General features: G+C 33.6%; 2 protein-coding genes and 2 long non-coding RNA genes across 15 annotated transcripts in view; 1 reads left to right on the top strand and 3 right to left on the bottom strand.

The window, feature by feature from the left end:
- The window catches only part of LOC143195672 (uncharacterized), a 61,851-nt gene extending 59,949 nt beyond the window's left edge, over positions 1–1,902 (bottom strand). Inside the window, exon 1 of the long non-coding RNA XR_013005580.1 lies at positions 1,612–1,902. This is a non-coding gene — a long non-coding RNA (uncharacterized LOC143195672). The remainder of the gene's footprint in view (positions 1–1,611) is intronic.
- Positions 1–14,428, top strand: part of Ppn (proteoglycan-like sulfated glycoprotein papilin) — a 160,911-nt gene that overhangs the window by 57,981 nt on the left and 88,502 nt on the right. The window lies entirely within an intron of this gene.
- Positions 287–1,459, bottom strand: LOC143195671 (uncharacterized). 2 transcript variants are annotated; one of them, XR_013005578.1, is made up of 2 exons: positions 1,219–1,459; positions 287–480 (listed from the first exon to the last, which is right to left on the bottom strand). It is a non-coding gene; the product is annotated as an uncharacterized LOC143195671 (long non-coding RNA). The 2 variants fall into 2 exon arrangements; XR_013005579.1 differs by having other exon boundaries at positions 343–480; positions 1,106–1,245.
- Positions 2,339–3,365, bottom strand: LOC143195670 (uncharacterized). Its single transcript, XM_076403068.1, has one exon. It carries the CDS (start codon positions 3,247–3,249, stop codon positions 2,413–2,415), a length of 837 nt encoding a protein of 278 aa, XP_076259183.1. The 5' UTR covers positions 3,250–3,365; the 3' UTR covers positions 2,339–2,412.

Genomic DNA, 14,428 nt, shown 5'->3' with positions numbered 1-14,428 from the left:
TTTGAATCGTGTCCATTTCCTTTTACCTACCCTGTATTTCATCACGCAGTCATAAGAACTGCGAATAAATCTTCCAGCTTTATCAAGGCCGTATTAATCATTATCTTTAATTGTAAGGTGATCAATATATCAATCACAGAAGCCGAAATATAAAAGGAAACCATTTTATAGGCATATCTTGACGTATAAAGGTAATTAAGTTTTCTATTGTGAGAAAAATTAATTCTAGAACATGAATAAGTAATTAGAGTCTAAACTATATTAAAACACAATTCTTAATCTTCAAAATCATACATTTATTTTTCATCATAATTACCCTTAAAACACAAAGTAAAATATTCTTCTTAATTTCTTGAATAATTGAATAAACCTCAGAAATTCTTCTTCCCAACTGCTTTGTTATAATTATTAAAGTACCTTCATATTTTGGTACATCAGTGTTATCTGAATCTTAGAGTAATTGTTATTGCATTTTGACATCTGCAAGACAGAGACAGGAGTACTGTATTAAATAAACACACAAACTAATTACACATCAGGTGTCAGTTTTCACTAAATGATAGGAAATAAATGATTATAGAGAGTATTCAAACATGCAACAGCTAATTGTTCCCACATTGTTTGATCATTCATTCAAACTAAACATACAAATATGATTATAATGATGTATTTTATGTTTCGAATATATTTCCAGACATTAATTCTTGTAAAAAAAATAAATTTAAAATCACCGATCAAATGTAACACTTCTGCTAATAGAATATGAAACTGAAAAGATATAAAATAATAACGAACGAGGAATAAAAAATAATAATTACATTAAAAATAAAATCCGATTGCTTGCAGAAAATTATTTTTGGTTTTAAACTTAAATTATCTGCTTTGATTTAAATACAAAATGCTATCAACATATTCAATAAAACACTGTATTGTTATACCAACCAAAGACGGTTCGAAGCCAAGAAATAATTATAAATGTTTTATAAACACGAAAAGAATATGACAGATTTGACTGACAGAAAAACACCCCTCATCTAGATTAATTTATATTCGCAAACTATTACGTTAAAAAGAAGATAACCATTAAAACTGGTCTATAAATCACCTTGGCCTTGGGTCGTATAATGCACACCCCGGCAATGCTTTAATTAAATCATTCAAAATTAGTAGTGTGCCTCGATACGATAAAACAGTGCATCCACGCATATACGCACACACCTTCGATACTTTGACGACGATATAAATTTTCCCGAGAGAAATGTACTTGATATTAAACTTCTTGGCGGCTAGCCGGACAAGATTGCACCTTTGAAATATTCTAGAAGCAACACCGAAGGCCATTCCGTATCTATTTTACGACTTCGCGATCATTCTACGTTTGTTTCATCGTTTACACGATATAAATGATGAGATTTTACGACTCGAACTATTCCGTGAATCACGTCTAATACCAGACTCCATAGAAACAACTAAACGTCAGTGTCAAGTTCGAACTATTAACATGTACTCAAATTATTCAATTTACGTATTTTTTATTACGTATAACGTGATATTTAATAGAACAATATAATCATCATAATCAATTTAAATGATATACAATAATACACTAACCTCCAATTATTCAACATATAAATTATGTCGTCCAAAACTGGTCCATAAACCCATTTCTTTTGACAACCATATAAATTTGATCCATACAAATGCACTTATATTAACCTCTTAAACGGATAAGAGTCAAAGAGATTACGCCTTCAAAAGCACTAAAAGCCGCGGCGGGTAGCAGACTTATTCACTATTTTATGACCGATCATTTGAATCTCTTTCATCTGACATAAATAAATCACGACAAACTATTTCAAAGTTTCGTGAAAGAACTCCATTAATTACCATATAACCTTATATAATTATAGTGCACAATAAACGATTGTCACTGTCAATGTCAATGTATTTGGCTATGTCAATGTCGCCAACCAACCACAGTGAAAGTGTGCAAGAAAATTTAAAGGAGTCAATTAATTAATTTGAATAACATTTTTTGTATATCAGAGATATGAATTGCAGGTGTGCGATTAAATATAATTTTATGCAAATGGTGAGCGTAGAACAAAGATTTTTTTTCTATTTATTCATGATCGGAAATTATGATTCAAGACAAGTGTAGAAGCTACAATGTTTTAACTATTCATTTATTGATTTTATTTTTAGATAAATATTTACATTTTGTATTTGATATATCCTGACAGATTATTAATAATGGATACTAGTAAAAGAATACTAGTTAGTATTATAATGTTTTACAGTTTTTTTAGAGAGGACTAATTAAATATCGGTCGGTATTACAGGGTTTTTATTTTGACAGAAAGCATTGTAAAAATGTTATGACATTTATTTGTTATTTTTATATTAAATAAATTAGTATCTAATAGGATTATAATTAGATCTTACTATTAAATTTGGAATTGTAACATAGGGAAAGTTCGTGCCATCATCCATGGTGATTTGAAATATTTCATAATCAGGTATATGATTGAAATATTTAACAATATATTCCTTGTGATATTCGACGTTGTTCGTAAATAATTCTGGATTTTTGACGAATTTTGTTGCTGATATAGGTATGTATGATTTACTCCCGTTCACATCTAAATGCTCGAGTTTTGCATAATTTTCAGCGGCTAGCAGTTGAGATTTCTCTTTTTCGAATAATAGCTTTTCTTCTTCGGAATTATTATCCAATGTCGAATCGGTATCGATATTGTGACACATTAATCGGCTTGATATAACTTCGCCGTTTGTTTTTGTGTGTTCCGCAAAGCTATTGGTTGGTATTATATTGACTTTGGGATCCCAGGATGAGGCACCGTTCCACATAGGGCTGGATTTAGATAGTAAAATGTTGGAAAAACCCGGTCTCTTGGCATGAGGCCTGGAAAGGACTGGTGAAGCCGAAATTGATCTGTCTCGCAACGATGTACGTATGGCCTTCCTCATACGAGCATCTTTAGGGTTATAAACATACCCGGGATATTTCTTCTTGTGCTCCATGTCGATATCCTTGGCTCTCTGGAAGTATTTGTTCTTTTCTTGTACGTTCAGGTCCTTCCACGTTTGTCCGAGCTTTCTGCTGATCTCTTTATTGGAATCGGTGGGGTACAGGTGAGCCATAAATTTTCGGTGCTCGTTGGCATACAACATAAACGCATTTGGTGGTCGCGGTATTTTACTACAACCGGGATCCAGAAATTCCATTGTTAAACGTATCACTTGGTCGGAGCTGATTGTTGAAGGTTCGCGTTTAACAAACGATTTGTTTGTTTAGGCAATGACAGATGTGTTGTCGTTGTTATGGCAGCGTACATGCTTTTTTAGGGTTAATTGTAATCCTGCCACTGGATTTTGAAGCATTTGTTTTGTTGTCAGAGATATTTTAAAATAATTGTTCTTTATTAGATATCAGTTATGGGGAATAGTTTTAGTGGCTACCACTATTAAGTCTAACATTGTGGATTGTTATTGATTGTGACTCTAATTTATGAATCTCGATGAAAATGTTCTTTAAATACACATATATTTTGAGCAATATTTTGTAGGTTTTGTTTTATGTTTTTGAAAATTTCTCTTCTTGTGACCTTCGATCTTTTATTTAAACCGAAAACATTTTAAATACTAATTTACAAATAATAGAATTTAAGTAACACAGTTCGTGATTTAATTATTAAAACCGAAGTTATAATTTTGCTGATATCATCCAAAAAAATGTCATCAAAAAAATGTCATTTCTCTTACTCAACTCTCTTGTAATCATCTCATACCAACTGTACCATAAATCTTTATCGACTGTTACTCTTTACTGACGGTACCGCGTACCATAAAGTTCGTTGCATCGAAGGGCAGACAGGCAATTCGTACATAAGAACGTCGTAAATTAAAAAATAACAGTTTTCGCATCTTCTGCGTACGGGAGAATACAGACGATCTCCGGTTCGATTTGCGAAATTGACCCCTCACGTATCAGTTCGGTCAATTGGTTTTACGGTACCAAACGATCTTATCAAGAACCCCTGTTCAATTTCATTGAATTAACTTATTACTATGTCAAAGAATATATTAAAGTCATTATACTTGAAATTATTTTCCCCCTGTTGATTTTTTTTTAATTTTTGATAGAAGAATCACATTTTCTGTGTCTTTGAATTGACATAGTATCTAAATTATTCGAGAAACTCTTCTTAAAACGCGTCAAACTAATTTTCGAAGAAAAGCAACTCATTTCGGCTCACCAGTTCGATTTGGTTTACTGATAGTGATTTTTCTAAATGTGTAGGAGTAACGACGGACACTCGCTACAATAGCCATTCTGAGACAACAATAATTAGAGTAGAAACAACTCTCAATAGCATTACTGACGGTGTAAGAAATGGCGATTAAAACTGGCGAATAAAAAATAAAGATGTATTTGTTGCCATAAATAAAAATTAAATAAGAAATTAATGAACGCAAATCACTTTATAGCAGAATTTTTAGCTTAATGGTTAGAAAAAATTCAATAAATATAAAATAAAGGTACTTCAACATTTGCAACACTACCGCGCTTGATTTCAATGGACTTTTATAGATATAGACTAACATGTATTTAATATATAAATAATTATATTTCTGTAGCTGTCGTTGGATCAAATAGGCTTGTCGAATACATCAAGGTGGCTCATCCTGCCATACTAACTGCGAAAGAATCGATGCTTGTTTTCAGCTGTTTTGAAAATGTTCGGTCATTGACCAGTCAATGACTATCACATTAATTTTTGTGAGGATATATCAATTATCGGCGTTAAATAAACAAACTGCAATAAACTATAAACAGTTGATATACGTAAAAACATTAATTATACTATTCATGAAATATGGCCACAAACAGTCGACATTATGTTGTAAAATTAGATTAAATGATAGTGATATTATCCTGCATAAGGCACCAAACATTTATAGATATAGTTTTTATATTATAGCATTTATTATTATATTTTTATAGATATTTCATGGATTATATCTCAGAGACTATACTTCGAAAATAACTTCAAAGGCATCTTAGAATCAAAGCTATACGCTAATCTATTATTTAATGTGTTAATTTTTGATATTGTTGGACACTTTTGCAAATGTACAGATATTATATGGCTTATACATTAGAAAATATATAACATAACTAGTAATGAATAAAATTCTGCCACTTTGGTTTGATTGAGTTCGTTTTTCAGAATTCTTATAAAAACGGATTTTTTTGTTTTTATTTAATTTTGTATTTCTGACAAATGGTCATAAAATAAACAAATCATATAACATAATATTCATAACCAAAGAATTAGCAAATAAAAAATATAATCAAATTTATGTTATCGAAATAGGTGTGGTCAGAGAAAATGATTACTTTTAATGTATGCTGAGAGTGAGGTGTGAAGATGGTTGCAATATATTACTACTTCACAGAACTATAACCTGTATGTACACGCTGAATTTAAATATTGCTACGTTTTTTTGAAATTAATACATAGCAGAACTTATTGGTCCTTATTTAATACACAGCTATATTTTTTATTAAATACACTTCACTGCTGTTGCAAGACCAATTGGTTTGATTCCTTTTGAGTCTGTGTCCTTCTCAAATGTTATCCAAGAGTTGCAATGATTATTAATATGTAACTTCTCTTGATTTTCTGGATAACACTCGGTAGCTGAAGGACTTTGGTTAGTAATCATTCTTATTAGTGTCTGAATATATCTACGAAACTTCTTAGAATTTTATTCTGGAAAATTAGTTCTGCATTTTATTTGAGTTATTTTCAAAGAATATCCTCATAGGTCCGTATCGATCTTGGAGTTTGCTTGTACAACAGCAATTTATTATGTACGAATAGTTGAGTACAAATTAGCATTGTATAGCAGTATTAACAATGCACAAATTAACATTAACAGGTCAATTGAAAAGTCCCCGGCCTACCATAGTAAAACACATTTTTTTGGCAAAATTAGTTTTTTTATTCAACATAATTCCCTTCAAGGGTGATACACTGATTATAGCGACCCTCCAACTTTTCAATACCATTTTTGTAGTACGATTTCTCCTTTGCTTCAAAATATGCCTCAGTTTCGGTGATCACCTCTTCATTCGACGAAAATTTCTTCTCAGCGAGCATTCTTTTGAGATCTGAGAACAGGAAATAGTCGCTGGGGGCCAAATCTGAAGAATACGGTGGATGAGGAAGCAATTCGAAGCCAAATTCATGGATGTTTGCCAATGTTTTTACTGACTTGTGACACGGTGCATTGTCTTGGTGAAGCAGCACTTCCTTTTTCTTTAAATGCGGCCGTTTCTCGGCGATTTCGTCCTTCAAACGGTCCAATAACGCTATGTAATAGTCGCTGTTAATGGTCCTTCCTTTTTTTAAGGTAGTCAATGAAAATTATTCCATGCGTATCCCAAAATACAGATGCCATAACCTTGCCAGCCGAGTGTTGCGTTTTCCCACGCTTTGGAGGGGGTTCATCGGGTGCAGTCCACTCGGATGACTGTCGATTGGACTTCAAAGTGAAATTATGGAGCCATGTCACATCCATTGTCACATATCGACGCAAAAACTCGGCTTAAACACTGCTCTGAATCAAACTGGTCGTTGTTTTTGGTCAAAAGTGAGCTCGCACGGCACAGAGTTTGCACAAAGCTTTCTCATACCCAGATATTCGAGATTGATATGATGTACACGTTCAGCTGATATCTTCAACCTCTTTTGGCCGTCCATTGCGTTCACCGCTTCGGTGCTCATTTCACCACGTCTAGACTTAGCATACCAATCCTTGATGGTTGATTTTCCTGAGGCAGTGTGCGGAAACTCGGCATCTAGCCAAGTTTTTGCTTCAACTTTACTTCCCTTCGCATCCGCTACCCCACCAGCCGTATTCTCCAGATCATGGTCCGCCAGATTACTATTTGTTTCAACATATGAGTCATGACCTGTCTAAATAGCGCTTTACTGCTAATGAACATACCAAAAAATGGATCGATTTTTAGATGACATCAAAAGATCTTTCTTTCGAGATGGAATCTGTGAGTCTTTACATCAAACAAAATTTTTAAGACTAATTTATAGGTCTAATAAATAGACAACGATTATATCTCTATGATAATTGATACAAACGAAAGCGTTGCTGCAACTAAACGGATATCCATAACCCGACGGCTAATAAGTCATCGTCAGTTGTAAATATTTAAGTATACGACACCTGTCTAATTATCTTACTAAATAGCAAAATAATTCTTCCTCACATGAACGATTGTTTCTCGGGCGGACGGACCGGTTATTTAATTAGCAGACCTACGGTTTGGCGGCGGTACCTCGCCACGCCGATGCAATTATAGATACGCAAAATCATTCGCCAGATCACGTAAGATGATAACGATAATGTTATTTAATACCTGTCGGATACGATGTGCGCGCCAATACTTTCCCTGGCCATTCAGGAAGAAGATTCTTTATTTGTAATGGAATCAAAAATAGACGCCGGCCTCTAATTGGCGAGTGTTGGCGTAAGATTAGGTTCTGTCTGTCAGATTCCGTCTTCTGTTCATGATACGATTTGACTTATTCATTGAGAGAAATCCCGACTGGATCTAAATCGTAGGATAATGAAACATTTAGACCGTTCAATAAAACAATGAATACATTATCTAAATTTATGACATCAAAACATCGTAATGTTACCGCATCAACATTGACTTTTAGTTCATTAGTGACTCTGATATATAACAAAATTCTAATTTAAATAAAATAATGGAACATCTAATAATCATCATCTAATATAATTTATTTTAGTGTTATTGTACATCTAATGCATATATTATAATAGGTCAATTGAAAAGTCCCCGGCCTGATACATAGATGGCGCTACTAGAATTAAATCTGTGGGTTCTATGCGATGCAACCCACACAATAACTCAGTAAAAACAAGGGCCACGTGCAATTCTTTGTTTACAGACAATGGTCCGGCACGACACAAGGGGTACTTCTTCTGACAGCGGAAAAATGAGAAAGAGGGTTTTTCGAGGGTTGCATTTTGGATTTATACCTGGCCGAATGCGATGGTGCCAATTACACCAGTTGGCAATCGGCCAGTGTAAAGTATAAGAAGAAGAAATACCCTTCGCTGTTGTCGGTTTTATTTTTGGGCTTTGCGCGTTGTGCAGTATGGCCGATTGTCTAAGCCGCCACAAATCCTTCTCGCTTCAAGCTCGCTTTTAACCAAAAACAACGACGAGTTGATGATTCGGAGCAGTGTTTGAAGATGAGTCCGAAGTCCAATCGGCAGTCATCCGAGTGGACTGCACACCATGAACCCGCTCCAAAACGTGGGAAAACCCAACAGTCGGCTGGCAAGGTTATGGCGTCTGTATTTTGGAATGCGCATGGAATAATTTTCATTGACTACCTTGAAAAAGGAAGGATCAAGAGCGACTATTACATAACGTTATTGGACCGTGTCACAAATCAGTGAAAACGATGACAAAAATCCATGTATTGGGCTTCGAATTGCTTCCTCATCCACCGTATTCTCCATTTCCTGTTCTTAGATCACAAAATAATGCTCGCTGGGAAGAAATTTTCGTCGAATAAAGAGGTGATCGCTGAGGCCTATTTTGAAGCAAAGGACAAATCGTACTACAAAAATGGTATCGAAAAGTTAGAGGGTTGCTATAATCAGTGTATCATCCTTGAAGGGAATTATGTTGAATAAAAAAACTAATTTTTCCAAAAAAATGTGTTTTACTATAGTAGGACGGGGACTTTTCAATTGACCTATTAGAATGAGTTAAACTACAGTTAATTATACAATCACGATAGTTGGTAGGTTAGAGTTTTGTTTTATTATATTTACAATGAACTCTTTTTCACACCACCTATGAAGTAAAGTTGTACGAACGTTTTTTAAAGGGATGGTATCCTCTGAAGGCCCAATCCACCTACTCAACAATTGTCTATCCAAGTAATGTATTATACTTTCATTAAAAAGCATATTACATATGTACGTTTAGCTCTTATTTCCTTCGTTTCAGTGTTTTCTTGTCAAAAGTCATTTTATATCACCGTATTTGTCCTTAGATTCTTCTGTTAGTATCTGTGGACATCCCCCTTGATAAAACAATAGATTTAACAACTGCATTCTCCCTAATACATTCGCCATATCTGCAAAACCGTTAGCATTCCTTCTTCCTGCATGATTATAAGAAGTGATTTGGGAAGTAACAGTATCTGAGCCCAAAATAATCCAGATAAATTGCTTGAAATGGTAAAGTTCGGTGAAGTATAAACTCTCTCTAAGGGCTGACCAAAAACGAATGATGTCTCTAATAAACCAAGATATTAATGTAAATAAAATACACAAAATAACTTATTAAAAACTTCAGATTACTCTTCAAAATATATAGATAGAGATCTGAATTTATATAATTGTATATATTAGAAACTAAATTAAAAAAAACTAACTAAAATAAAAACAATATCAACAGATATTATCAAAAACAATTGTTATTTCAATTTTAAACTGTACACACTTTTTTCGATGTAATTTTTTACGGATATTTTAGTCTGTAGTCATTATTACAAATAAACCTCACTAGCGGTGTTTAAAAAAGCAACAAAAATATCATGATTGTTGTTGCGATGGTAACATCGTTTCCCTATAATCCATTAAGAAAACATGATTTTGTTAAAAACCTACGAATCAAGATCAAATAAAGGCGACGATTAACAGTCAACAGATCAGCTTTGTCATCCATTAAAAAAACCTTTAAGAGATCATTGATATTATTAAATTACAAACAGAACAGAGTGATAAAATATGCGGAAAGAATAAAAGTGTCTGAGATTTAATAGGCGTAAAACTTTGTATAGTCCACCATTTTACTGTAGATAAATGTAGTGGATTTATAGTTTATATAAATTGATTATAGTTTTTTATAGATTCCATAACTGTGTAAATTTTCCAGAAGGACTTTAAAATATCCCTAACCGGGTAGGGAAATCCTATTACGGATACCTGGTCAGGCCGATGGGCCTGATGAACGGCTGAGTGTTTGGCGCGGAACCCGAATTGCTCATCTGGAATGATATTGTTTGTCTTCGTAAAATCATTAAGAGCATAAAGAATTGCTCTTTTAGCAAGTTTGGAAATGGAACTTAGTAGGTTGATAGGTAGGCTGTAGTCAGAAGGTGATGACTTAGCTCCTTTTTTGGGGATAACTGCGATGAATGCATGTTTCCATATGGATGGGAAGTGTTGCAGCCTCAGAATGGCGTTAATGATATTACTTAATTCGGCGAGCTGCTTGTAGGGAAGATTTTTTGTTGTTGAAACCCGGGGCCTTCTTGTTCCGAATCTTGCTAATCATTTGCGTGAGTATTTTAGGAGTGACTAGATGGTTTAAAAGATAACTCGGAGGCACTTGAGAACGAACGGAGTTGGCATTCCTAATGATTTCGTCGTTCTCAGCAGCGTTTATATTTGTAGCAGGAGAGAGGCGTTCCATTTGGGCCTCATAGGTTTTAGCGAGAAGCTCGGCCTTTTCGTGGTCGGTGACTGCGAAAGTTCCTGTCTCCGCTGACTTTAGGGGGGTATGACGTTTTGCGCCATCCCCACGAGGCTTTTACAGAGTTGCCAGAAAGTTGCGGGGCCATCCAGCCTTTGGTCCGCTAGAAATGAGTTCCATTTCTCGGATCGCCAGGATTGAATGGTTTCTCATTCTCATCTTCATTCTCATCTCATCACTTCTCATTTTACTCTGTTGGCCTCCCTTTTATCTGCCGAGTTGTGGGTGGCACGAGCTCTACGATAGAGACGATTTTTGAGTCGGATCTGTGACTTGATGCCTTCAGGAACTGGCTCACTTTGAGAGTTTGAATAAGGTGGAAGTTCGAATGATGAATTCTGATAGGCGGACTGGATGTCTCGAGTTAGCTTCGACACAGCACGCTCGAATTGGTCAGGTCGATAAATCTTCGCGATTTGACCGGATTCCAAGAGAATTTCCTGATATCTCTTCTGGTTTGTTCTCTTTCTAGCCTTGAAGCGAGGAATTTCGATTGCACAACAATCCCCGAGAATTAATATAATCGGACGATGATCCGAATGTAACTTGTCAAGAACTTGTACATCAGAAGGACGATTGATGTTCTGGAGAATGAAAAAATCCAAAATGCGTGGAGTACCCCGTTGTCCAATAGCGGGGTGATGGGTAGGCTCATCCGGCAGGGCGAGACCAAGCCCTAAGTTTGCGCTCAGTGCTGCGATATCACTCGTATCCCTCGAACCTACGCTACTCTATTTAAGACGGTTTTCAGACTAACATTTTTTTGAGGTATGCCAAAATCTAGAAATCGGAGGAAGCTAAATCTAATAAATAAGTTCAATGCTCAATGATGTTCAATGACTGTTCAAACTTTAGTTTTTAAGTATTAGTGTATATAATGACATGTATTAAGAAAAACCGAAATCACTAACGTTATAAATCAACAAATAGATGTCAAAAATGCTTCCTCAGAAAAAATTATTGCCTACTTAAACTTCGATACCTCTAATTATATTAAAGGTATATTTTATGTCTGTTAAAAAGTGCCAAATTGAGATCACTCTGTAAAGACTCAACAAAACTTTTAAACCGCATTGCTGTTGTCATCGGAGGTTTGAAATAACCCATCTACTTGCTATAAAAACCATTTCGCGCAACTTAACAGTTCACTGGCGTCAGTTTTTTCGTACCGTATGTTTTCTATTAGACAACTTTTTATATTTATCTAGTCGTTATGCTCGTAGAACAATGAACATGATGACTAATTTCTACTCCACGATATTTTTAAATATTTACTTTACCCGAAATAAGTAATATTTCTGTAAAAAAAATTAATAAAACAATTACATAAATATATAAGTGAATTGCCGTTCCTTAGTCTCGCTGAAACCTGAGAACGGCTGGGCTGATTTAATTTTATTATATATTTTTCTACAGATTCTTTGGAGATAGTAAAATTTGTTGCTTCTACTTCGAGCAGACAAGAACCAGGACATTTATGAAGCCAGGAGCATATTTTCATTTATTAATAAACCAAGCTATATATCGACTTTTCTCTAGTACCAAAGTTATGTACAATACCCAATATAACAAAACATCTCTTCGTATTTTGTAACAGCAAATGTCAGTATATTCAATACGATAAATTATGTGAAGCATCTTAAGCAAAATATTGTCACTAGAAATTGTAATGATATTTTTCTTGGTGGGTTATAAAGGTCAGTAATCAAATCTAAAATATATATAAGGTGTACCATACCATGTACCGCTACAATTTTGATTTTTTAATTTAGCTCAGATTCGTTTTAACCATTGTATTATGTAGACGTCCAAATTTTATTATGAATAAATATACCTCACAAGAACAAGCAGAAATAGTGACAATATTTATTGAAACGTCACTCAACGGTAATTGCGTCAATGGTAGCGGGACTTTTGCGTCACCTTATATTATATTGTATATTCTTGTCGTGTATAAATAATATATATATCAGTTATTGTCTAGAATGCTTGTATATATTTTTATATGAAATTATATACAAACTTATATAATAAATATTATTATGGTGGAAATGGATCTTCGTTGATGTTGAATGAAAGAATTCTTATTTACATAGGCATATATTTAATGTTATTTCATTTCATTTAAGTGAATATTAAACTGGAAACATTACGTTAGACAAAAAGCAGAGTATCAGACTCAAAATCAAAGAATTGAAATTATAAAATCGATTTGGAATTATGGGGTAGCACAAAAACATCAAAGATTTCGCGTTAAAACATAAACTAAAGTTGCTAAATTACAGCAACATTGAATAAGAACAAAGGAGCGAACCAAACCACGCGAACTAATATGGTGTATAATAAATATTACTCTTAATTTTAACTTAATAATTCTAACTTAATTTTAATTTGGGACACATACGATGTATTTATCCTGCACTCATTTTCCTTGTGTGCTGATGCAAATACAACAGAACAATGTTAACAAACTAATTTGTAAACTAATCCCATGTAAGAAAAATAAATTTTTTAGGGTGGTAATAATTCATTTTTCATTATAGAATAACATATAAAATTTGTAGTACTAAATAATATTATTTTGAAAATATACTAAATATACATTTAGTATATTTTCAAAATTACTTGCCGCTAGACGCGCCCTCCGCCGATAATTCCGATCTAAACTTGGTGTCCTTTCTATGTTTGAGAGATCATATTACGTCTCCGACAAAATAATTCAGCGCGATATCCCCTTAGAACCCATAACGTGTGTTATTCAAAGAATTAGTGCATTCGCCAAACAGTTAAAAGTGCACGATGACAATGAAGACGTAGACTCAAACGCATACTACCATACGAACTGATTAATAAACAGATAGAGTGGGATATAATAATCTCTAGAATAAGCTTTAGATTATAAGTTTGTACAGCAGATCACTTTCTGAAGCGATCCTCTACATGTCAATATAGTATTATTGTATAAAGAATATCATAAATAAAATATTTTTAACATCAAAACTGAACCGACTTCAAATAATAAATAAGGAATTAACTAAAATCTAAAAAATAATCAAACTTAAATTTTTAACACAAAAACAAACGTTGTAAAATAAAATATATACATAATAATCGTTGTAACAACTAAATAAAAATAAACAAAAAACTTATTTAACCTATTAACCTATTGCTGATTGAGCTAAATTGTGTGTATATAGTAGAATATAAAATACGTGTAGTAGATGGGTTAGATAAGTTTTTTTGTTTATTTTTATTTAGTTATTAAACGATAATAAGACAGTGGTTGTATGCGTGCTCATAATTCTGTTATTTGTTACTTGTTAATTGCTGAACATTATTATTATCTTTTTACTATGAAAATGCTCTGTAATTTAATTAATGTGAAAAGTTCATACAGAAAAATATTAAATTGTTACTATATGTTATTGAAAAATCTGGCGTAAGTAAAGCGAATCCAATGTATGAAAAATACAATTTTTGTCGTGGTAATTATTCATGTTTCATTTTAGTTAAATATAAAACTTGTAAGACCAAATAGTGTTTTTAAAATATTTCATTCAATATTTTCTTAAAAGCTCTTTTAAATTTTCCGCTAAAATTATTTAGCGCTACAAGCGCTCTAACTTGGTTTCGTTTCTATATCTGGAAGATTCACTTCTAAGTACACTTGATTTTGTGTCGGCCGTCAACCGCTACTTGTTGGCACCGACTACTGATCATAGTCCATTCATTGATAAATACCGCGACGACGTGTCACTACCTAGTTGTTTATTGTGGAAATCGACGCGGTCT

This window comes from Rhynchophorus ferrugineus, unplaced genomic scaffold (assembly GCF_030347505.1).
Source record: "Rhynchophorus ferrugineus isolate W39M unplaced genomic scaffold, kcgeb_rfMv2 rfM4, whole genome shotgun sequence".
Taxonomy (NCBI): domain Eukaryota; kingdom Metazoa; phylum Arthropoda; class Insecta; order Coleoptera; family Curculionidae; genus Rhynchophorus; species Rhynchophorus ferrugineus.
This window is presented reverse-complemented; position numbering and strand designations above follow the sequence as displayed.